This window comes from Anser brachyrhynchus (genome assembly GCF_964034855.1).
Source record: "Anser brachyrhynchus genome assembly, chromosome: 5".
Taxonomy (NCBI): Eukaryota; Metazoa; Chordata; class Aves; order Anseriformes; family Anatidae; genus Anser; species Anser brachyrhynchus.
In genome coordinates, this window is record NC_137699.1 from 58,538,803 (window position 1) to 58,561,630 (window position 22,828).

Here is a 22,828-nt window from a genome sequence, read left to right on the forward strand (position 1 = left end):
TAGCTCATCAACTGCTTTTGATCACCGCTGGTAGCTGCTCAGTGCTTCCTCCTCCCTGCAGTGACAGAGACCTTGCAGGTAGGTGACACTGCACAAAAAGCTCATTCACGTCCAGGATCTCTGCTGCCTACGTGAGTGTCTGCTGCACCCTCTGGTCTTCTGTCCTCCTGCGGCTGCCCCAGGCCCACCACAAGCCAAGTGTGTAACTCCATGAAATCTCTGCCCCAGGCACTGCAGGGGCTTGTTCACAGATCCCAGTTATTAGCAAGCACCACAGACTGCACCGCCCTGTAGGACCGAGGTGGCAAAGAATACCTTTCCCTCATACTCTTTTCTAAGGCCCTGTACTATGCCTGTCTGCCTGGAGAGGACAAAGCAAGATGCTTTTGCAAGGATCCTGGCGTCCTGGGATGCCAATCCACAGATCAGAGAGGGGACAGTGTCACACTTTGAGAGACAAAACACTGCCCAGCCTTTAGCTTATAGAGAGCTCCTAATGCAGAAACCAAAAGGTTTCTCCCAAGACCATGAGAAGGAAGCTGTGATGTAGTCTCCCTTAGCTCCAGGTATTGGCCAACATCTTGCTGCATCATTCAGTAGAGAAACTGTTGCTGCAGGGCAGTGATACCACAAATGCCTCTTGAGTGTCCAGCCAGGTATGTACCATCCAGGATTCGCTCGTGCAGCCTGGAAAAACAGTTGCACAAGCTTTTGCCCAGCTGAGCTCTCAGGAAACCTGCAAATAAAGCACCATCTCAAAGTCTTGCCACCATTTTTCAGACCATGTGAGCACTAATCTGCCTGCCCAAAATGAATGCAAATGTATAACCTAGAAATGTTAGTTCTGAATAAAGTGTGCACCACTCCACGTCATGTCTATGAAGAAGACATAGCAGTATCACACACAGTTTTAAATTAATACTTTTATGTATTTTTCCTTCAGGAGAGAATGTGTTTTCTGCCCCACAAAATTCCTAAGAGATTATTTTTAAATATTTTTGCTTTGTACAAGAACAGATGTCTACTGAAAAGCTTGAGAGAGAAACTGCAGGCCACAGCTCATCCCATGATAAAAGGACTCACCTGACACATGGAAAACAAGCCTAGGCCACAATGCCACTTAGGTGTTAAAATAACATGTGCCAGCCTAAGTTAAGAGACTAAATAGCAGCTGTGAGCCTGCAGTTCAAATGTCTGTCTCAATAAGGTGGTGCAAGAACATCTCACGTAAGTGACCTAGTCCCTGGACTATTGGTAACTGCAGAAGTTTCTCACGATAATTTCAGTGCAAACCTTCATCCTTTTAAAGACCGAACCACGCATTGCAAGGGAAAATTGTGCTGTTATTTTTATCTAGCAGAAATATATTTCACTGAAAAACTTCCAGACCATCACTGATGCAGCAAACTTCTAAAAATGCTGAAAATATTACCTCTCCACTTTTCTTTCACTTTTTAATCATCCACTATTTTTTCATTGATTCTTATTGACTATGCAAAGGCCAGGATTTCATCCTAAATTTTCCTCCTGATGCTAATGATTAGCACAGATATTTAGTCTTGTAGGTAAAGTGATACATGATTTCTTATCATGAATGTATTATGCTTCAAGATATTGACAACCCAACTGCATATTTTGATTTTGAACTTCTAAGATTTGCTTTTCCAATCATGTAAAATCAATGATAAAAATAATATTATATAATTTTAAAAAAATGCAAGTTAATAGATATCTTAAAAAACAGCATTCCACTTTGCAATACTCTTTTCACAATGAACCATAAATTAGTCTACCATTATCTGAGAACAAAATGAGAGATGATGGAAATCAAAAAAGGATTAAACTATATATTAAAGATTCAAGAGTAACTTCCTTTAAACGTACAATTCCAGAAGCTTTTCAACTATAGTAAGTCCTGTCTCCTGATTGCTTTGCTAACCCTATAGAAAAAGAGGGTTGACGTTAAAATCAGTAATCATATTCGTCTGCGGGTGTCAAAGCACTTCCCAAAATAAGTCATTAAAAGTCTTCTCAGAAATGGTGCAATGAAAGCACTAAGATGAAAGAGGAATATTTAGTGACAGAACCAGGAATTACAGTCCAGTTCTTCAGTCACCCAGTACAGATCCTTGTGTGCAAAACTACCCCACTTCTGACAAATGATTTTAGCTTTTTAATCTGCAATTTCCAAATTATTTACTTAGCGATATGAAATTATGCCACTCAATGAAAGCAGATACCACTTCTGCTAGATGCTCTGATTACAATCATCTTCTGCCATTGCTTTTGAGAATACAGCACTCTCACGCTAAGCCTGTTTTGGGGGCTTCACAGAGGTGGCAGATTCAGGCCATTTGTCAGGACAGAGGAACAACTCCTTTGTCTTCCATGTTCTTGTTCTTGTTCTTGTTCTTGTTCTTGTTCGTCCTCCTCCATCGCCCCGTCAGACTTGAGCATACAGGAATTTAACTCACTACAGTGAGCTCCAATTATGCCCACCCTGTTAGAAAACATGGTGTTAATATGCTTGACATAATGAAGCAGAGGAAAATAGGAGAAAGGGGGAATAACCTGTAGTATTTAGAAGGTAAACCGGCAAGGAACTTTGCCTCCTTTAGCTGGACTGTGAGTAACACCCACTATGCCAAGATTATCTGCTTCCTCCAGGGAAGAACAAATAGCCACACTTAGACACTCAGCACCTTGCATACCATGTCATGTTTCTGTCTCGAGCATGCATGCACACAACGTGAATTGCATATGTCCAAGTGAAACTTAGCACTTCCTGGAAAGGTTGGGCCTTATTGCACATGAATTACCGTGCTTAAGTTATAACACCAAGATGCTTAGGGGGCACCCAACTTCCAAAGCATGCACAAAACAATTACACGTGCATTTGTAGCAAATTTCACTTTCTGGGGAAATACTGGACTCACTGGTCGTGTGTTGTGGATAGGTCTGACAATTTTGCATGTAGAGTGTTGTAGCATTCATTAGATTGCCAGAATTCTGGTAGATCCAGAAAAACTAAGGCAATTCTCAAATTATAATTTCCAGGCAGAAAAAGATGACCTACGTAGGAAAGTCTTACAGGGAGCTTTATATACACTTCAGCAGAGCAACACCAATTTACAGTGATCATATTTGCATCAGTTATTACATAAAAAGAATTGTAGTGATACTGCTGTTAACCATGGGTAGATGAAAAATGGAATATCTCTTTCATGGCATATCCAGGCTTGAAAAATTTTGTGTTTGTTTTGAATTGGTAGAAAAGGTTCTATCTGTACTACAATTTAGATTATATTTTTAAAGTGCAATACAGTAAAAAAAACAAACTTTGTCAGAATAGAATACATTGGCCACGTCAGATCAGAATGCTGAAGAAATAAGAAATTGTAATGAAACATGAGAGGAAAAAAATGAACATCCCATTTTGATTTTGAGAGGTTTGAATTTGTTTTTTGTTCAAATTTATTTCAACGTATATTTGCTTTCCCAAAAAAACTTTCCAGTTTTAACAAAGCAGTATGATGGGCAGTGGCTGCTTTGCCAACAGTTAGCCAAGAGTACTTCATCTGCAAGTTTCAGGCTCACTCAAGCCTGCCTTACACTCCTCTTCCTCTCTAACTACTGCCTAGGCAAATCCCCCATCCAATGGCCCCTCTCCTGGTGAGGAAGAGCTAGCTGCCGGACATCCTTCCTACCAGCACTACCAGATCTATTTATGCAGAGAAATAGCCCCTCACTTGGTAGCAAACAGCTCTGAGAAGTCCGGCAGGTTGTCACACGAGCAGGGCCGCGGGTCCCTGCCCCGACAGTAGTGGTTCTGGGAGAGGTAATGAGCGCTCTCCTTTGGCAAGGGCAGCAGCGTGCTGAGCATGGGCGAGCGCTGGTGAACCATGCTGTTTATGGGTGGATGCTCGGCATGGGCTTGTCTTGAAAGAAAACAAACGCAGCTGTTATCTCAGTGTATTTGGACAGGGCACGTTATCTAAGGGCTCATCAGTATGTCAAACTGTACCTCTGACATGGCAATCTCACTGCATCTGCATCTGCAGTCCTCTTGCTTGCTTCCTGCAAGAAAACATTGCTCCTGTCTCTTAAGGTGGGATTGAACATGTCGGAGCAAAGAAGCCTGCCGATTTCTTCCCTAATCACTTGGAAGTGCTTCCGTCTGAACACAAGCCAAGCCACATAGCTGCAGAAGTTGTAGAAGCCCTAAATTGAAAACACAGATCGCATTTTCACTGGGAAAAGGTTCAGAATCTCACCGCGTCCCACAGTGCAGGTTGGCACGACTCCATTAAAAAGTCGGCAACCAGTCTGGCATCAAACTTCACCATATATCACTGAAGATTTGAAAGCAGATTTTTTTTTTAAAGGTATGCAGACAGATGAGGCTAGTAACACAGTTAGCTCAGATGGATTTTGTCTTGCTCAACTCTGACCAATGTGGCTTAGTTTTGCTGCTAGAACTAAGGAGTGAACCTGGGATTACCATCCAGTTTCCTTCAATAATTAATGGAAAGAGACTAATGGGATGAGTCATTCTGTGGGGGTTCTTATCGTACACATCTGTCTCAAAAGGCAACAATTCACCCCCTTTGTCTGCATCGACTGTCAACGGAGCCTAAGGGCTTAGGCTGACAGGACAGCTATTGTTTGGGCAGCTGGAGTTAGACAAGATGATTCCCACCCAAAATGACAGCATTGTGATCACAGCAGATATTGCTACCAGATATGAACTCAGTGCATCTCACCGCCATATATCTGCTTGCTGCTTAAAAAGGAAGATCTAGCTTTTCCGTCCATTTTAACATTTGTGATCCCTGGCACAAGTTGAATCAACCCCCAGTAGATTGAGTCTCTACTAAGGTTCCTGAAAAGGTGGTCTCACTGGGACTACTGTGTATCCTTGGAATTGAATCCACAGTTCCCCTGTTTCAAGGAAAGGCTCCCCAGTTTGTAAAGTACAGAGTATAATTTGGGCCTAGCTGTTTTGTATTAATTTGCCGAAGCCTTGCTACATAGTGCGGGTCATAAATTGCTCATTGAGCTATGTGTAGCAGGCCGGAAAAGCTTGTTGACATCTAAAAACGTTGCCAAGCACAAAGGAAATGAAAGACTGTGAAATTTCTTACCTTTAGAGATGAAATTGTGAGGCCAATGATGAGAAGAAAGCTATAGACCAGACCTTCCAGAGGGACCTCAGGCTGTGATGGGAACTGGCTGGGCTCTGAGACACAGAGGGACTGAAACTCCCCAGCTCAGGGCTCCAAGGGGGAAGAGGTTTGGGCTGAAGGGCAAAGAGTCAGTATTTTACAGAGACATTGTAATCTAGGCCCAAGAAGTAAAAGTTTACTGCAGGTACTACTCTGCCCTGCAAGTAAACCACCAGGAGGACCAAAAGGAAAGGAGCAGGCCTGTCTGCAGTACGTGAATGTGCGAGAGAGGGACATGGTCTGTGCTGACACTGTCAAAATCTCCATTTATCTTTGTGTCTTTCTTACCTCAAAGAAGTTCCGATCTTTCTGTAATGTTGTTCTCCTAAAGCAGTGAACAAGAGCACAAAATTAATAGCAGCAGTCATCCTTTCAGTTCTCTGAACAGAGCATTGAATATGACTCACGGGGCTGCTGCCAAGCTGGCATTTCACCAGGGCAATAAAGTTGTTGCTGGTAAATCCTCATTACTAGCATGCAGAGACCTACTGTCTAAGAGAAAGACAAGAATTCTGCGTTGCCTCAGAAGGAGAAAAGACAAAATATTGTGTGGCTCAGTTAATTAAATCCAACAGAACAAAGCTGGATGTTATGAGCAGGGGAGGCACCCCTACTATGCTATCTAGACTGAGCTCTCTGCTTGGGCCTCTCAAAAGTGGTCAGCTCTGATCTAACCCAGTTCCCACTGAAGTGAATAGAAAACTCTTCCTGACATCACTGGAAGAGCAACGAGTAGAGTTACCAAGGGCACAAAGCCAGGCCAATGCTGAGACAATATACTTGAAAACCAGGAAGGAGATGCCTGATGCATCTCCAAGAAGAAATGTAAAACATGTACGAAAATGACAAAGGGCCTTTGTTAAAGAAGCAGCAATTTGCGCAGTGGACGCCTGAGAGACGTTCTCACCACCCACTTGAGCCTGGGGATTCTCATGCAAAGCCAAATGACTGTCCTTCATGGAAGCAGCCATTAGAGTGGAGGGTGATGCACGCACCCCAGCAGCCACTCAGTTGTCCTGAAGCTGGCACGGCTCACCCTTGTGGAAGGGAAAGCAAGTTTTCTCTGCCAGCCTTCAGATCCTCACAGCCCTGCCAGATGCACAATAAACTCCATCTCTCTGTCAACTCACCAACTCCTGAAACGTCCCTTACCTTCCTGATAGCATCAACTGTTCCACACACTCAGGGTATACCCAGCTGCCATCACCCCAGAAACATCATTGCAGTCCCATAGCTCTATTCACCATCTTCTGACCTTCATTTATTGGTATTTTGATCAGGAGGACCACATATCTCCCGGCCCAGCTCTCACCAATCATACCCGTCCTGACATTTCAGCTGAGATCCCAAGCCCACATATTGTGCAAGGGAAAAGAAGCTTGACTCTTCAAGCATGGCACAGCCATCTGCCTAAGCAGATCTCCCAGATAACTTCAATGCTTTTGATTCCTTACGAATTCTGGAAAATCACAATATTCTGTCTTCAGAATATCAGAGCAGAGGAACCTAATGTGACCCCAGCTTTTTAAACCTTAATGTAAAAAACCCTGCTTCACCTTTAACATTAGATAGCTCAAGCATTATCTTAGAACCACTCCCCAGTTTAGCAGAGAAACCGATGCGGAGGCCAGCAACAGAAATTAGCAGCAATAATTAGAGTTAAATAATGCTAGGGGTCTCCACCCTTCTTTCCCCCAGTGCTTTACTTCCTTCAAGTAAGGTATTAAGCTAAGAGACCTGCTTGAAGTAAAGTTTCCTAAAATAAATGCTGAAGCAGGAGGCACCTCCCATGTCTAGGGCACAGTTGCTCATTACCTAGGAAAATACAGAAAGGGTTAGGAAAACATCAAACTTGCAACAAGATTCAGGACAGGACTTGTAAGAAACATGTGAATGAGTGAGCAAAGGGCATCATGACTTCCAGAAATATAATAACAGTGACTTCTTAGCGCTGTCAGGGTGACAGGATGAATTCATGCATGGAAGAGGAGGACAGCGGAAAGGGCAGACGGTGCCGTAGGCATGGGGTTTGGATGTAAGGTCATGGCTTCAGACATCTACAAGAACTACTGTTCTATGTAGAGGCACACAGGGCAATGTTTCTTGTGCCATTTTAACAGCTCCTTTGACCACGGCTGTGACTCTAATTGCTCATGGATCAAGCTAGCATCAAGGATCAGTAAGGGCCGACTCAACTATTTGTGCCATCGATGCTTGCAGCTTTGGAAACACTCTGTATTTTTCCCATTATGACAAATACCCATAAGGAAACTGGCACCACAAAAAGGTTGCACAACCTCCATCAACTTAAAAGGAGAAAGCCAGACACACCTATTCCTTCCTCAGCGTTGGAGGCACAAAAGGACTAATGCTAACATACACAAATAACAGGTCTGGAGGAACTCTCTCAAATTCCAGTCTGGGATGGTATCAAGATAGGATTTTAATGCTGCATTTTACAAATCATGTAAATTGTTAAGATGAAGACGTTCTCCATCTAAGCCTTCCTTTTTAAGTTGGGAAACTTTTGGAGAAAGTCTTCACATGAAAAATCAATGATTTTATATGAACACATAGACATTTGGAAGATCTGGAAGGGTCATTTGGAAGATCAGTTTCTCCATATAGTGTAAGATTTAATTAAAATGTTGCTATGGTGAATTACAAGGAAAAGCAAAAGCTTCAATACCAGCATGAAAACATACTTGGGTTATAAGAAAATATAGTAAAACTGGGAGTGAGTTTTACATTATCAATAATTTCTCATCTTTTTAATCTAAACATTTTCCAGGTAAAATAAATAAATAAATAATCATCAAAGGTAGTCCTAGCCCCAGTTTCCATTTTGACAAAGGACCTTTTCCACCCAAAAGAATGTATGTTTAAAAAATTCCTAATCATCTTTTACAATTAAGAGTGTTAATCAGTTCTGTCCCTTAGCTCTCATATTTGGCAGTTCATATAATGGTCTGGGAGGCTCCAGATAACATTTAAGGTTAAACTGAGTCAGCCTGGAAGAGATTATATTTATGTAATTGCCGTATGCTATGGGAAGTGCCATACATTGTAACATGCTCAGCATTAGCCTAACTCTGAAGTCAGCTGTAGTCAGCTACCACCACCCTGCTATGAGTAACCCAGTCAGGTCTCTCTTCATACAGCACCTTACCTCATGAATGCTTTAGGACACAGCCCTTTTCTAGCCTTTGTGTTTTTACAGCCTAGACACCAGCGTCCCAACCCACTGCCAGCCTCTAACCCCCACTGTGATGGAAATATTAAAGAACACAGCTCCCTGTTTCAGCTCTCTGCTCTCACTCCCAAGCTGCTGTTGTTTTTGCCACTAGACCTGTTCCTTGCCACAATCCTGCACATTCCCATCCACCAGACAATGCGAGTGAGTGGAGAGGCAGCAGAGCTAACTAGCTCTGTATGCAGCACAGGCTGCTTTATCCAGCTGCATCCAGTCCTTGGATTCAAGTTGCTTTTTGCAGTACGTTCCTCAAAGTGAGTCTCATAAGTGCTGACATTAGGGCCACCCAACAGAAACAATGAAATGCTGTCACAACCCTCCCTGTCCAACCAGCAAGAAGGTTAGCTGGATGCCTGTGCTTACCAGAAATCTGGAAGCAGGCATGTGGCACACAACGCTGCTCCCAGATCTGCCCCCTGAAATACCAACATGCCAGGATGCTGAGAGAACGTGCAGTTGATTTTCAGGGTCCAGTGCCCTGTGGCATGGGGGCACACCAAAATGAAAGCCCTGTGGGGACAGTGGTCTCCAGCTCCCCTTTGCCTCCACTGTTTCATAGGTTACCTTCTCCTCTTGGTTAGGAGGAAACCCAGGTTCCTCCAGCCCCAGAGAAGAGCGAGGCTGCTAGGAGCTGTGCTGCAGGAAGACAGGAGAAGGACTGTGACTCCTCTGGAGAACTGGCAGCAGAGTTTCACACCAATGGACTTTGAAAAAATGTGCCTGAAACTGCTCTGAGAAAATCCTAGTGACTGGCTACTGCCCAAAAAAAGGAAACATGCATACTTGTCTCCAAGCCTCATCATTCCCCTAGTTTCTCTCCCTTTTAAAACACCCTCCCATTCATTTGTACCTTCTTCAGTTTCTTTTTAAATTTCCACTACAGCTTTCTGTTCCTCTCGGTCCTTAGCCGGATCCGTGGCATCTAAAGAACTACTGGTCTCCACCACTCTGAAAAAGCCATGCACCATCTTCCCTGCTCAGAGGTAGGGTCCTACGTTTCCAATGCCCACAGTCCCTAAGCACAAACTTTTTTTGTCTATAGTCCCTTCACTTGCTGCCCTTCAGAAGCATGGTCTCCTACACTTGGTATTAGTCTTTTTCTATTTCAGACCTGGCATAGGAGGAATTTTATGCAGGGATCACTGGCAAACAGCAGGCACATAACCATTTGCCTCCAAGGTTTAGTAAGTCAAAATGGCACAGGTGAGATCCATAGCCGGCATTGCTTTTTGCACTGCTGGATTTCACACTGAACCCATCAAAGTTTCCTGCTGTGTGTATCTAGCAAGCCTTCCGCATGCCAGGGCTAGAGCTTCCCAGGCTGGTATTCAGAACTCTGCTGCAACTTGCTGTGGCCGAACCAGTTGGCAACAGCTCACCAGAAACACTTCTGGAGCCAGTTACCAGCTAGAGCAGCTGGGAGATGGGGACACTTCTCTGTCTTGTTGTCCCTTTGTCCCTGTGACTGTTCGACTCATGAGACGTTACCTCGGGCTTTCACTTGTGTCACCCAAAAGGGGCCTTGGACTTGGGATGCTGTGGCCCTTGACATGGCAAGGGTCCCCAGAGGGAAGAGCTTTCCTTGGCTTACTTTCCACTAGGCGAGTGGCTCTGCTGTGCCATGCCTCTTCCGAGGATAAAGTTACTGTAAACTTTGGCAAGGTAAATCCTGGCCACTGCTAACTTCGCCAACACATCGTCCATTTCTTTATTCTCCAGAAAAATCATAGTCCTGTTAAAAAAAAAAAAGAGAGAGATTTTAGAGAGTGGATGCATGGTTTTCAGGCATGTAAACCAGCACACCCCATGGCACCACCGTCAGGGGACCCCTCTGCAGCAGGGCTGAGTTCAGAAGCTTCCAGCACAGCTCTGCAGTGCTGGTGGGGCCACCAGGCCTGGGGCTTGGACCCAGACAGTCTCCCTTGCCCTACAGAACTTGTAAGCTCTGTGCCCACAGCCTCTCAGGTTGCCGTCTTTGATCCTACATAGCTTATGAACCCTTTTTGCAGCCTACATGAAAGCCCTGGAGGTGCATTTAGATCTCTCCAGGCACAGACTCTGTCATTGGGCAGCCTGAAGCAGTGGGTCTGGCTCGTTCGGAGACAGCACTTACTTCTCTTCAAAAAGGCACACGAAGCGCTTTTGGGATGGCCTCTAAACAGGAACGGCTGACACCACAAGCCTGTATTTTAAACCACTTCAGATCAAACACTAAGGAAATGCCAAACCAAAGAGCTTTCCATTTCCTCTGCTTCCCCTGTAATCCACCCGACTGTCTCCCAGGGCCTGGGAGCGCTACAGGCCTAAAAGTTACCAGCCTCCTTTCACGCTCGGGAGAGTTGTTTTTATCTGTCCCATCCCTGATGGCCTCCAGCTCTAAAGCTTCCTGCATGACCCACCTTTAATAATTAGGACAATTACTCTGGGCTTCTCAAGGATAATTGCTAATAAAATTCAGCAAATTTTCCTCAAAAGACATGAAAGGGTTGGAAGCAGAAACAGATAGAAACTAAGGGGGGAAGAAAATGCAGGACAGAAATAATAGCCCATGTTCCATTCATGTCTCATTCACTACTGCTTAGTTTTTGTTCTTAGAGTCACATATTTCAGAGGTGAATACTCCCAGGCTGTCTCCAGTGGGGCAATGCTTCATGCCCACTGCTTTGGAAAACTGTTTTGTTGCTTTAGAGGTTGTCTACAAGATCTTCCTGAATCTACAGCAAGCCAGGAAAACCCAAATCTTGGATTTACCCAGAATCAGAATAGCATCAAGGGAAGATAAGGTTACAAGAAGCCAAAGATGTCCAGATTCATGCTGTTTTTCTCTTATAGGAACTCCTTCTGACATAAGAAAGTTTAATGCACAGAAGCAATGACTTCATAAGCAAAGATGGTCTTAGATGTTTTCTTGAGGCTCTGTGCACATGAGTACTTCTACACTGCCTAGGTTCAAGACAGTTGAGCTATTCAGCCCATCAAGCCCTGTGAACAAAGCAGTCACAACAGATGAGTTGGGCATCTCTCACAGGCAGCCCAAATGGCAGGAACTCCAAAAACACCAACTAGGAGCAGGAATGAATGTTTTTTCTGCATTACTACATTAGCACACAGGGTCTGCAAGAAGAGCAGCTCAAGGACTGCACAGTCGTTGGATGTGTCCACCATACAGGAACATCAGGCTGCTAAAGGACTAGGCAGGTCACCAAGCCCAGTCTCCAAGCAATCTGTCTGTCAGCTTAACTCTGAGCAAATTATAGGTGTCACTAACCAGACACATGAAATGGTACCAGCGTGTCTTGCCTGCAGTCTGTCTCTACCTGTGGCACATAGCCAGTACTACACAGGAAAGCGAAAAAGCCTCTGAAATTAAATTACATCTAGGAGGAAGGGGAGGGAGTTTTCTTCCTGAAGAAACAACTAGCAACAGCCTTGAGCATGGGATTTAAGTGGGATAAGTACAGGAAAACAAATGGCTATGCAATCTTCTTTCACATCCTCTCAAATACATCAGCATATCACATACCCAAGGATTCTTATCACAAGTGGAATTTTCTGTCATTATGATTTTATTATGTGGTTAAAAAATCCCTTTCACAAGCTCACAGAGCTCCACCTTCAGAAAAAAAGTAGTTTTCTCCCCTGCCCCCATTACTTTCTAGTAGAAGACTATTCCAGAACTTTAGTCCACAGAAGGAAAAAAACAGTCCTTGCTACTACATTTGATTTGAAATATAACATATACCAATTTCAGAATTAGACAGAAACAAGGGGGTCTTGAACAGGGAATGAAGATGCAAAAATTTTTGGTAAATTTTAACATTAAGTAAGATCTAAAATTGACTTTTGTCATTTTATTTTCCTTCCTCGTATTTATACTTTGGTAGATCAACATCCTGACTTCCTCCTTCTGCATGGTAAATGTCTCTTCTTTAAGCTTCTCTGATGTTACACTGCATGCAGCTAATCCTGGCAAGCAAGCCACTTCCCTTCAGGGGAGGCAATGAATCTAAATAAAACACTGTTACAGAATTTTTCTTTGGGAAGCTCAGAGATGGTATATATTTCCCACCAAAAGGCAGCAGTCACTCTGTGAGCACTGCATGCCATAACACAGCAAAATGTCTCTTCTGGCAGAGTTTAACCAGTGTTTATAGCTGGTAGCTACTAATCAGAGCCCTCTTGACCCAGGAAACATAAATCTGTATGGCAATAGATCCAAACTCTTCTTTGTTTCAGTCTGTTTCTGTATTTGCCACACCAGCTGATGATACGAACCATGCTGAGATGCCACGGCCAGTGCAGAGTCCTCCTTGTCCTTTACCAGCCAAGAACAAGGGGATCATTCTGCAAATTTCAGCCCAGATCACTTCAACTGGATCTAGAACCTTTGTGTTCCAAATTATGTTTTTGGTTTTCTTTATTTATGAAATATTCCTTGCACAATGAGAACCTGTCAATCTATAGGTGTGGAACAAATCAGTTCCTTAAGGCCAGCAATCCTCCAGCAGTCTTTTCTTCAATCCAGATAAATCAGCCCCTGTGTATATCAAGGCTTCATGAATTGTGAAGTAAGTAATTATCAGGTGTTTTAATAAAATAGTCAATCAATTCTCAGAGACTATTAAAGAGTCCAGCAAATCATTAAGGTTTCTTATAATCATGGTTTGTAACTCAGTAACACTTTCTCCCAAGGCATAAAACTCTCTAACACAGCAGCTCCTAAACTGTTCCTCTGGCATCCCCACTTCCACTTTGCAAGGTAGCAAGTGTGGTCACACACCCTTGCTTGGAAACTGCTTTCCTAGCATATATTTCTCATGCTGTAACATGTTTCTAGCACTGAAGAGTCATCTGAGCCTGCCTTGCAAAGTATTTAGAAATGGAATCTTGGAGCAATGTGACCCACAGCCCAACTAAACGCCCAGCACACTCAGCTGTGATTCGGAGGTGCTCTGTATTGCAAGCAGAAATGACGAGATGCTAATGCTGTTATTGGGAAATGGAAACAGGGGATGGTTATTCGATCCAGGGCACCCACACAGATTTAACATTTGGGTAGTAGTAATGATTTATTCAGACTGCAGTATTATCCTGAGGAGATAAATACCCAGGGCAAAGCCTGGGTATTTACACACTTAAAGTCGGGCAAGCTCTGGGGACTCACAACCCTAATGTCTTGTACTCACGAAATCAAGGATGTGGTTTCCTTTTCCAGGGCAATTTTTTCCAGGTAAAAAGATAAGTAGAAAAGCAGGGCCATGAGGAACTCATCTAGTTTCTTATTCCTAAATGAAAGGTAGAAATGTCACTGGGAAGTCTGTAGGTCTGCAGATATAGACACCACCAGACCATTACAACAAAGAACAAAGTCTCTGCTCAAGGGCCTGCATTATACCAAATATCAGCTGTGTGGTTAAGACCCATTCAGAGTAAACACTCCACTCCACAATGGGACTTTGGAGGCTTTTAGAGAAATACTAGCAGTGTCCAAGAAACATGCTGAACAGTGGATTGAACTGGGTATTATCAGACTTACTTTCTGCAAGCACATTTTCTGCACTGAACATGCTGAAAAAGCAGCATTTGCATTCAGAGGAAGACAGGAAAACTGGGACAACTGGGACACCTCTCCCCTTGTCAAAGGACAGTATGACTAAGGTCCAACAAAGTCTACAGATACATTTCTAAATGAAAGGCAATGCAGCCAGTGTATGGCCCTGGCAATCTCAGGGATACGCCTGAGACGTGATGCTCTGCCGGCTGACTCCTTGCTTTTAGCATGTAGAGAAGTACCACTGATAAGCAGCGGCAGCAATTAATGAGCTCTGCAGCTCTGAGTGGAACCGCAGCTGCACAAGAAGGTAGCCCAGATGCCCAGTCGTGTTAGGGACTCACAGTGCATGCAGTGTTGCGGATGCTCTGGCAAACGTGGAATTTATCTCAGTGTAAGATGAATAACAACCTTTGGACATTTAGGCCCAAGTTCTTGGCTCTCTTTAGCTAACAGAGTGGAAGGCTTCCAAACAAGCGATGGGATTATTTCTCTGAATGCCAAGGTTAAAATTTGGTGTTATTTCACACTAAACTCCTCTTCTAAGCCTCTGATATTTCATACTCTACTTCTCATAGACCGTAGTCTGTCCACTACCGGACACACACACATAATTCTTGAAACAAATTGTACATAACATACCCCATAACTGCTGCAAAAGGTAGCATGCGCTCTGACTTTCTTTCTTCTTCTTTCAAAAGTAAAGCAACATCTGAAAACACAGAGGAGAAAATAGTATATCCTCCAAAAAAATGCTAGCTGCTAGTAGAAATAGTTTTCTGATTTCTGTGGGCAATGCCTTGCTGATACAAGATACCAACATTTACTCACATTTGACATCATCCAACGTCACATATTCATGTTGTACCCACTTTGAGAGCTTATGGATTTTTTCCTCTTTGTCAGCCAGCCTTTTTTCAGGGAGCGTTGCACTGCATTCGTCTTGGAAGATGCTAGTAGTTGACCAATACGTAGCATTTAAGGACACTATTAATTCCAGTCACAGAACAGTCACATTATCTACCTGGTATGCACTTTCCTCATTGCACACAATTTCAAAGGGCCAGGCAGTGAAATGTGTTTGGCAGATAGCCTGAACTAACTTTCAGCTATTATAACCACAAAACAGGCTGGGAATGTTAGGAGAAATAGGACATTTCACCTCCAAGCTTGCTTCTGAAGTTGCCCTTTTAGTTGCTAATATAATAAATTGCGACTATATTATTTAGATCAAAGAGGTTTTAAGTAATGGATGAAAGTCAGCTACACCGTGTTGTGAATTTATAAAATTAATAATAATAATAATACTTTAATCTTTGAAGTGCCTTACAAAGATGAATTAATTACCTCACAATACTCTTCAGAGCAGATGAGAATTATTACCTCTTTCTGAGTGATCTGGAAACAGCAACAAAGATGCAGAACGACTTTACCAAACTCACAGCAGGCTAGTGCCTGAGCTAGCATTCAACACCAGGCATGTCTGGCCCTGTTTTTGTGTTCAGACCACTCATCCGCCCTATTGAAATGACAGGTGGCTCCCTGTTTCACGTGTTTTGTTCAGACATGATCCTCAGACAATGGATGAAAATATTCCCACCCAAATAATCTTGTTCCTTCTTGAGCTAAGTCAGTCGGCTTGACATACCTCTTTAATGTCTTGACACATATTTCCCGAAAGCAAGTATTTTTTCCTTCCTTAAGGTTTTCCTGAGATGTTGGACTGGAGCTGAAATAGAGAGTGTGAGCATGCAGTGGCATGAATTTACATTTTTAGCAGCAGTGCAAAAAGGTCAACATGCCACGATACACAAGGAATATATATTTCATCCTCTAACTGACACTAAGAGAACATCTGGGTCGTGCTGAGGTCCGCATGAAACATTGCTTTCAAGAACAGAGAAGCAAAAAGTATGGAAGGTTCCTCCTGCTCTGTCTCCTGCCATCATAAGCACTGCATCATGTAAACCCTTCAAGTCACCCATGTCTCAAGTGGCTTCACCCTCCTGCTCTTGTCCTGACAACGCCAATGAATTGAACTTTCTTCTAGTTTCCAGCCTAAATGTATTCACAGTAGCTTAATGTATATACGCTCCTGACCTTCAGCTCAACTACTTCTTTCTCTTCTTGTAGGGAGATGGAAGAGGGTTTTATCCAGAAAAGAGATTTTAAATGCAAACTGCTGAGTCCCAAAGCTTGTCTTTGGGTTCACCAAGGGCAGAGGCAGCAGACGTGGCTGGGAAACTCATTCCTGTCCCGGAGAGCACTGGGCAGAGTCAGCAGCATCCCCAAGCCCATGAGAGAAGCTGGCTGATGCTGCTGAGACTCAGACCATGAAAGGCACCCACAACAGCCGTGTGGTCAGGGAAGAGGTGAGCAGCCCAGCTCTGCCGTGACGAAGGCTTGGAAAATGACAGCAGGGCAGGGAGGCAGCAGCAGGGAGCGGGCGACTGACCCAGCTGCACCACGCTGCGCTGCACCATGCACTGCCTGCCCTGCGTCTGGGCAGAGGGCAGCAGAGGATATTGTTTCTCCCCAGTGGTTAAATGTATGGAAATTTTTCAGGCCAGATGAAGTCTGAATCCACAGCTGCCACACAAATTCAAACTGCAGGTACATGAGCTTTCTCCCCTGCAGAGCTGTGGGTTCCCAAAAGGTTTGCAGTCCTACAGTGCTCACTGCCATGCGCGGCCAAACATAATGCAGACAGCTTCAGTCTGCGGACTTAGTGGACCTCCACCTATAGATGCCAGGGATGGCATTTAGCCCTCACTTTCAGCACTGCTGCTGCACTGCATGGCTTTCTGGCACAGGGCAGGACTTGCCACACACTTTTAGCAGTCCCTCTGAAGTGAATTCATCTTGAAAGCAGTACAGAACAAATACATATTTCTGTTTTTCTCCATTACCATGATGGGATAAATGCCACAGAGTAACATTTAAGAGCTCCAGTCTCGATAAATATATATATATATATATATATATATATACAAAAATACATATTTGTCATGGAGTTGATTTTCAGCCAAAGCGATGTTAGACTGATTTTGCCTTACTTGGAACAGCTGAATCAAGGCCTTAAACCTGCACAATCTGAAACCAAACAGAATTCTTTTACCTTGCAAATTCAAGTGTATTAGTATCATCTTTCCAGTACCACACGCCTGAAGTTAGTTTTATGGTCTGCAAGAAAACAGCACGCAGGTTACATGTCAGAAACACAATGCTCTTGTTCTCAGCCCGGCTTGACAAAATATTTAGAAAACAAGCATTGTGTATATTGCCCATTACGTATCTTTCTTAAAACTGCTTTATAAATAAGATAAACAATTATAAATTTTATCTTATAAATAAGATAAAACACACACACACACACATATACATACACACACAAAAGATCTATCCTTTTTATGTCTTTCAGGTTATTAATTAATAATAATAATAATAATAATAAATACTTGAAAGTTTGCTAAGGAACATCAGTTCTTTGATTGCCAGCGAATTAATAAAGACTGAGAAATCAAATGGAGCCATGCATTACACAACACATCACTTTTATTTGGTTTTGATAACATTTATGTAATTATAGTGACTAAGCACCAGGAGAAAGGAAATCTTTGTTTAAAAATAAAGAAATGAATAAATGAGTTATGCACTTCACTGATGTCCTGAGAACTTTAAGTCAACACCAGATAGACCCGGCAGGAGACACTGAACAAAACCACCAATAACAGGATTTTACAGTATCCATACATTCAAAAAAATCTATACAAAACCAAAAATCCCCTAAAAAATAAATAGAGATTAATTAGCACCTTTCTTAATTAACAAAAGACACTTGCAAACTCTTAACTGTTTTTTTGCAGGTCACCTTTAAAGTAAAATCCATCTTATTGCTGAAATCCTTCTGCCTAAAACTTAAACCAGGTGAAAGCAGGCTTTCTGTGAACTTTTGCCTGGTGTCATTCAGACAGACAGCAATGCAAGTCTCAGCTTCTTGCTCAATTTCATTTGGTAGTAGAACGCCAAAATAATTTTATGTCAGCAGCCAGCAGCCCGAGCAATGGTTAAACCACAGAGAGGAATATTAGGAAACCATGGCCATAATCCTTTGACAGAGTGGTTATTTAAACTTGTCAGTTTTAGTCTTCAGTTCCAGCTTTCGAATACTGGTTTACAACTCGCAGAAGAAAAGGCCCACACAAATGCAACACCTTTACATTAGACACAAGGGGTTATGAACTGTGAACGAAAAACAGAAAATGTGGTAGCACAGCAGAGCAGTGCCTACCACAGCAGGACAGCAGGAGGAAATACCACCCCCATGTCTTACAAATACAGCTCGGTTCTCACTGACATGATGGCTGAAGGGCTGCCCTGCCCACCCTGCTCCCTCCGCGGCCATCTCAGGGGGTTTCCCGCTGTCCCCAGGACCTGCTGCAGAGGCAGAAGTGGGCCGCAGGAACAACGTGGAGCTGGGCGAGGTGGGGACACTCACCGAGATCATGGTGCTTGCCTGGGATGTGGCCGGGGCGCTCAGGCCGGCTCTGTTTACAGCAGCGTCCCGGTGACGCCCGGCCGTCCCCTGGGAGCTGCAGATCCCAGCACACGAAGTGCCCTCCGGCCTGCTCCGTGCGCGGGGACTCAAGGTCCACATGCTCAGCTCCTTCTCACCAAGCATCTTCCCTGGGTAACTTTTCAGTCAAAACAGAGAAAGGAAGTGTTTCCTGTGCAGCGCCACCTCAGTGGCCACTCGTTTGGGCCTACAGTGTCCTTTGAAGGCAGCGAGCTGCAGAGGTGCTCCTGGTCACTGGCACAGGATGGCACCCATTCCCCCCATTGTGGGCATGGATGTCTGCACCACACCTGGAGCGTTACACATCCTTTAGCTTGGGCCTTTACAAGATAAAAAAGTGTATCTGCTAAGTCACAAGTCTCCAGTGACATGTCTCAAGTCCCTGTGCAAGCAGGCAGCTCCAGATTTGTGAGTTCCCCCTGCAAATAATTCCCATACGGTAAGCCAGGACGCTGAAGGTCTGAGGGAGGGTTTTTGATCTTTGGGATTCTTTGAAGCACTGCTGGGCAAGCAGAAAATCTCTCATACTAGACATTCACAGTGGAAAAGTGTTGTGTATAACTGGTACCGCTTAGCTAGCACCCAAAATTGGTATGAGTTATATCAACAAAAGTACTTCCTGCTGGTAGAAGGCAAGTCCCCAAGAAGGGTGAGGTTTTGTGTCCCCAAGAAGGGTGAGGTTTTGTGTTACAGCTAAGCCAGCCTAAAAGCTCGTTGTTGATGGGAGAGGCATTCTTGCTCCCATCTAACTTTTCCCATCATTTATCTCTGTGTTTATTCTATACCTTCTCAGGCCCCACAGCAAGGCGGCTACCTAAACTGTCAAAAGAGTAATCCAGCAAAAATAAACGAGAAGTTTTCTGTTGGGTTAGTGCTTCACATCGGTTCAGTGCAGTCAGAGAGGGCCAGAGGAGATGCAGATAAAGGTAAAGGGGCAGGAGCACAGCTCTCAGTAGATCAGATCAGCTATGAGGTGAAAACCAGTCACAGTCTATGAAAATTTTCCCGGTACAGCTACACTAAGTATCTACTCGGAAGCAATGAAAATACCTGATCTAAGACTTTTAGACAGATCAGCTCTGTAAGACAGAAATAACATTTCCTATGCTTTCAGCTCTTACAGGTGGCCTCATTCTTTTTTGTGATAGTTTCTAGCTATGGAAAATACTCCTGAAAGCAGCACTAAGATGTTTGTGAGCACATGGAAGAGCACAGGGACAATACAACGTGGGGGAAGAGAATTTCCATGAAACAATCTGCTTCCTGTCCCTAGCTGCCCCCCATTGCCACAGCTGTCCAGACACTGCATCTTTTCTCCTGTAGGTACTCTTTAAAGGCTTATCCATGCTAACAAAATTAGTCCATGAATAGCTAAGCAAGAATCTCAAATCATCCTGAAAATTCAGCTGGCTCTGTTCTCTGCAGTCACCCCCCCATTATATATTTTTTTTGACAATCATATTGTGTATGTTGTGTTTCCAGTTGCTATTGCAGGCTGCCAAGTACATATCCATGACTTGGCAGCCAAGTTACATATTTAAGAGGATGAGAGAAGCAGGTTTGAGAGCGACCTCAGATCTCACTCACAGCAGCCAGACAGCACTGCAGAAATAGGCTCTCATCAGGGGACAGTGGGAGGTATGGAATTAATGGCTCATCAACAGACTGCTTGATAGAGTGGGGCTGTCATCTGCCTCAGGGGACCATCAGCCCACCTCTGTTCCAGTACAAGTCCTGACAAAAGAACCACCCAAAGTAACGGACAAGTAGAAGATTCTCAGGAGACAGGACTACTGCTTTACCAGGGTTGGGAGCAAATTGGCACAAAAAGCCCAGAGTAAATACAGGAATAAACTAAAACTGAGAACAACCTACAGGGAGCACAACTCTGAATGGGAAGTCTGGGGCTGAGAGCTAAAGAAAGAGCTGGCTAGGCAGGCAAGGAAGGCTTGGGAATTGGAGAGGCAGACAGGTGAGGTAGGGGAGATGAAGACATCCAGAAGGGATTTGTGGGCAGTGGGACAGAACTGGCTCTGGACAAGCTATGAGGCTAGAACAGACAACAGTGCTGGGGGGACCCCGAGACTGACGGCGTTCCCTGGACAGGAGACTTGGCATATTCAGACACAGCACTCTACTTAATTGAGTGCTCACTGGAGGAGATCAGTTCACTGCAGCTACTTAATGCAGAGCTGAGCACCAAACATCCCACCCATGCTGATGGCCCAAATGGATATCAGTCTAAAAAAAATTAAAAGCCTGGCATCGTGTCGCAAAGGAGATTAGTGTCTGCTGGATCCCTGCTTCGGCTGTTGCAAAAGTTGGAAGCTATAAAGTGGGCGAGCCAGAAGATTACAAGAAGTGAAATTAAGGTGTAATGGTTGAAGCAGTTGAAGGCTATGTGGGAAACTGATTTCCATATGGGCTTCAGTCACAAAATTCCAGGCAAATCACTTCAACCCGCATTTAAAGCTAATGACCATTATTTGCATGCTCTTTTCTTTCTGAGCAAAGGGCCTTGGCAGGACTGAGTATCCACAGCTGTGACCAAAGCCAATGGGAACTGTACTTAAACCTACAAAAAATGTACTGAGCTGAGTGCCTTGGCATTTCCAGTGGAAGAGCCCATAATAGGAAGAAGGTGTTCTGCTTTTATAGCTTTATTTTATCCCGTGTCACATCTCAGGGATGAAAGCATGAAGCAGTCACATGTGATGGCGATGAGCTTCACAGGACACTCCTTCAGAGGTGGGGCTGGCCAACATATGGTAAAAAAGGTGTGCATTGAATTGGGAAATATTACTTTTTTAGAGAGCCCATGCTGCCCGTCCTGCGCACTGACTGAGGTGCCCTATAAAAAACATAAATAAATATGTTACCATGTAATTAAAAACTGGGTTATGATACATAAGCAGAAAGAAAGCAAGAAATAGGATTGCTCAGATGGTCATAATTCCAGCACTTCATACTTTCTGAGCAACTGACTTTGCAGTCTTAATAGCCCTTCTTTTAATGTTGTTTCTTGTGGTGTTTGTGTCCATGTGCGTCTCAGTAGCTGCAAACACTCAACAGTACGCATATGTAACCATTCCTTAGGTATATCTAATGTTTAATTCAGATATCACACCCAGAAAATAAACACATGCATAAACTCAAGAAAAATATCACTGACTCACCAGCCATTCAGAGTCATTCACCTCTTTTCTGCCTCTTTTTTTTTTCTTCTCGCTGTGTCAAGTCTCTGTCTTCCATAGCCACCATATTAATTTCCTCCTCTCTTCCCAGGGGCAGGTAAATGTTAGCCCTGGTTTCCCTGAGAATATTAGACTCTGTGTGTGTGCAAGGCTGTTTGCATTAGACACAAAAGCATAGAATTCAATTTCACAGAAGGTAATACTTATTCCATGACTATGCCATTTACCTGCCAACTACTTTTGCCTGCTCATTAAAAAGATGATCATGCTATATGAATGGAATAATGTCCCCAGGCATAACACTGTTAGCACTGGTGTGCTTTTTCACGTCGTATTTGTGCAAAATTGAAGCTCCTATTCCTTGTTTTCAGCAATTTGCAGTGCCCCCCTCTATCAACACTGCAGCCTTTAGTTCCGTAATTCAGACAACCAAAGCACAAGGTGGTTAAAGGGCTATCCCGCAGCTCCTGGCGGGATGCTGTGTCCCCCTAACGTCCTGCTACACCACTGCCAGCCCTGCCCCAGGTTCCCAGCCCTGTGGCCCAGCTGCCTGCCGTGTTTGGCAGCGACCACATCCACAGACACAACCCTGCTGATGGTCAGAGTAAGAACTAGCTGTCAAAGCCAGGATGAACTTCTGAGGGAAATCAGACCACAATGACTGCCTAGCACGGCGTATGGGAATAGAGCCTGCACTTGGGAAGCCAGAAAAACCAGCTGCACATTCTTTTAATGAAATCCTCCTGCAATTACTCCCTCCGTGTGGTTTTATCAGATGAGATTATTGAACATTAGCACTTGTCAGCTATTTTCATGCAGCTAGACATTTGCCTTGTGCTCCTAACAATCAACCTTTTGTTATGAACACGCCTCTTACAGAAAGGAAGAAGTATTTAAATGTGCCTCATATCCAACAGGTATTTTCATAAATTTGATTTAGATTCAGTATTCTGAGGTGCTCAGAAATCTACGGAACTAAACAAAAACGTCAATAGCCCACTTTCTATTTCTTCTCCAGATTATAATAAC

General features: G+C 43.8%; 1 protein-coding gene across 1 annotated transcript; it reads right to left on the reverse strand.

The window, feature by feature from the left end:
* Positions 1–597: 597 nt before the first annotated feature.
* PPP1R36 (protein phosphatase 1 regulatory subunit 36) lies at positions 598–21,775 on the reverse strand. The gene is made up of 11 exons (XM_080594025.1): positions 18,528–21,775; positions 17,148–17,212; positions 15,678–15,758; positions 14,861–14,982; positions 14,672–14,741; positions 13,665–13,763; positions 10,070–10,210; positions 5,514–5,550; positions 4,025–4,221; positions 3,750–3,938; positions 598–2,500 (listed from the first exon to the last, which is right to left on the reverse strand). Exons 1-11 carry the CDS (start codon positions 18,708–18,710, stop codon positions 2,329–2,331), a joined length of 1,356 nt encoding a protein of 451 aa, XP_080450151.1. The 5' UTR covers positions 18,711–21,775; the 3' UTR covers positions 598–2,328.
* Between the last annotated feature and the right edge of the window lie 1,053 nt (positions 21,776–22,828).

Bases quoted from the DNA above. Each gene is read 5' to 3' on its own strand.
- PPP1R36 (XM_080594025.1), bottom strand. From the start codon at position 18,710: ATGCTTGGTGAGAAGGAGCTGAGCATGTGGACCTTGAGTCCCCGCGCA. The intron at 17,213-18,527 runs GTGAGTGTCCCC...GTTTTCTTGCAG, and splicing joins AGGCAAGCACCATGATCTCG to ACCATAAAACTAACTTCAGG. The intron at 13,764-14,671 runs GTATGTTATGTA...CCTTTCATTTAG, and splicing joins CCTTTTGCAGCAGTTATGGG to GAATAAGAAACTAGATGAGT.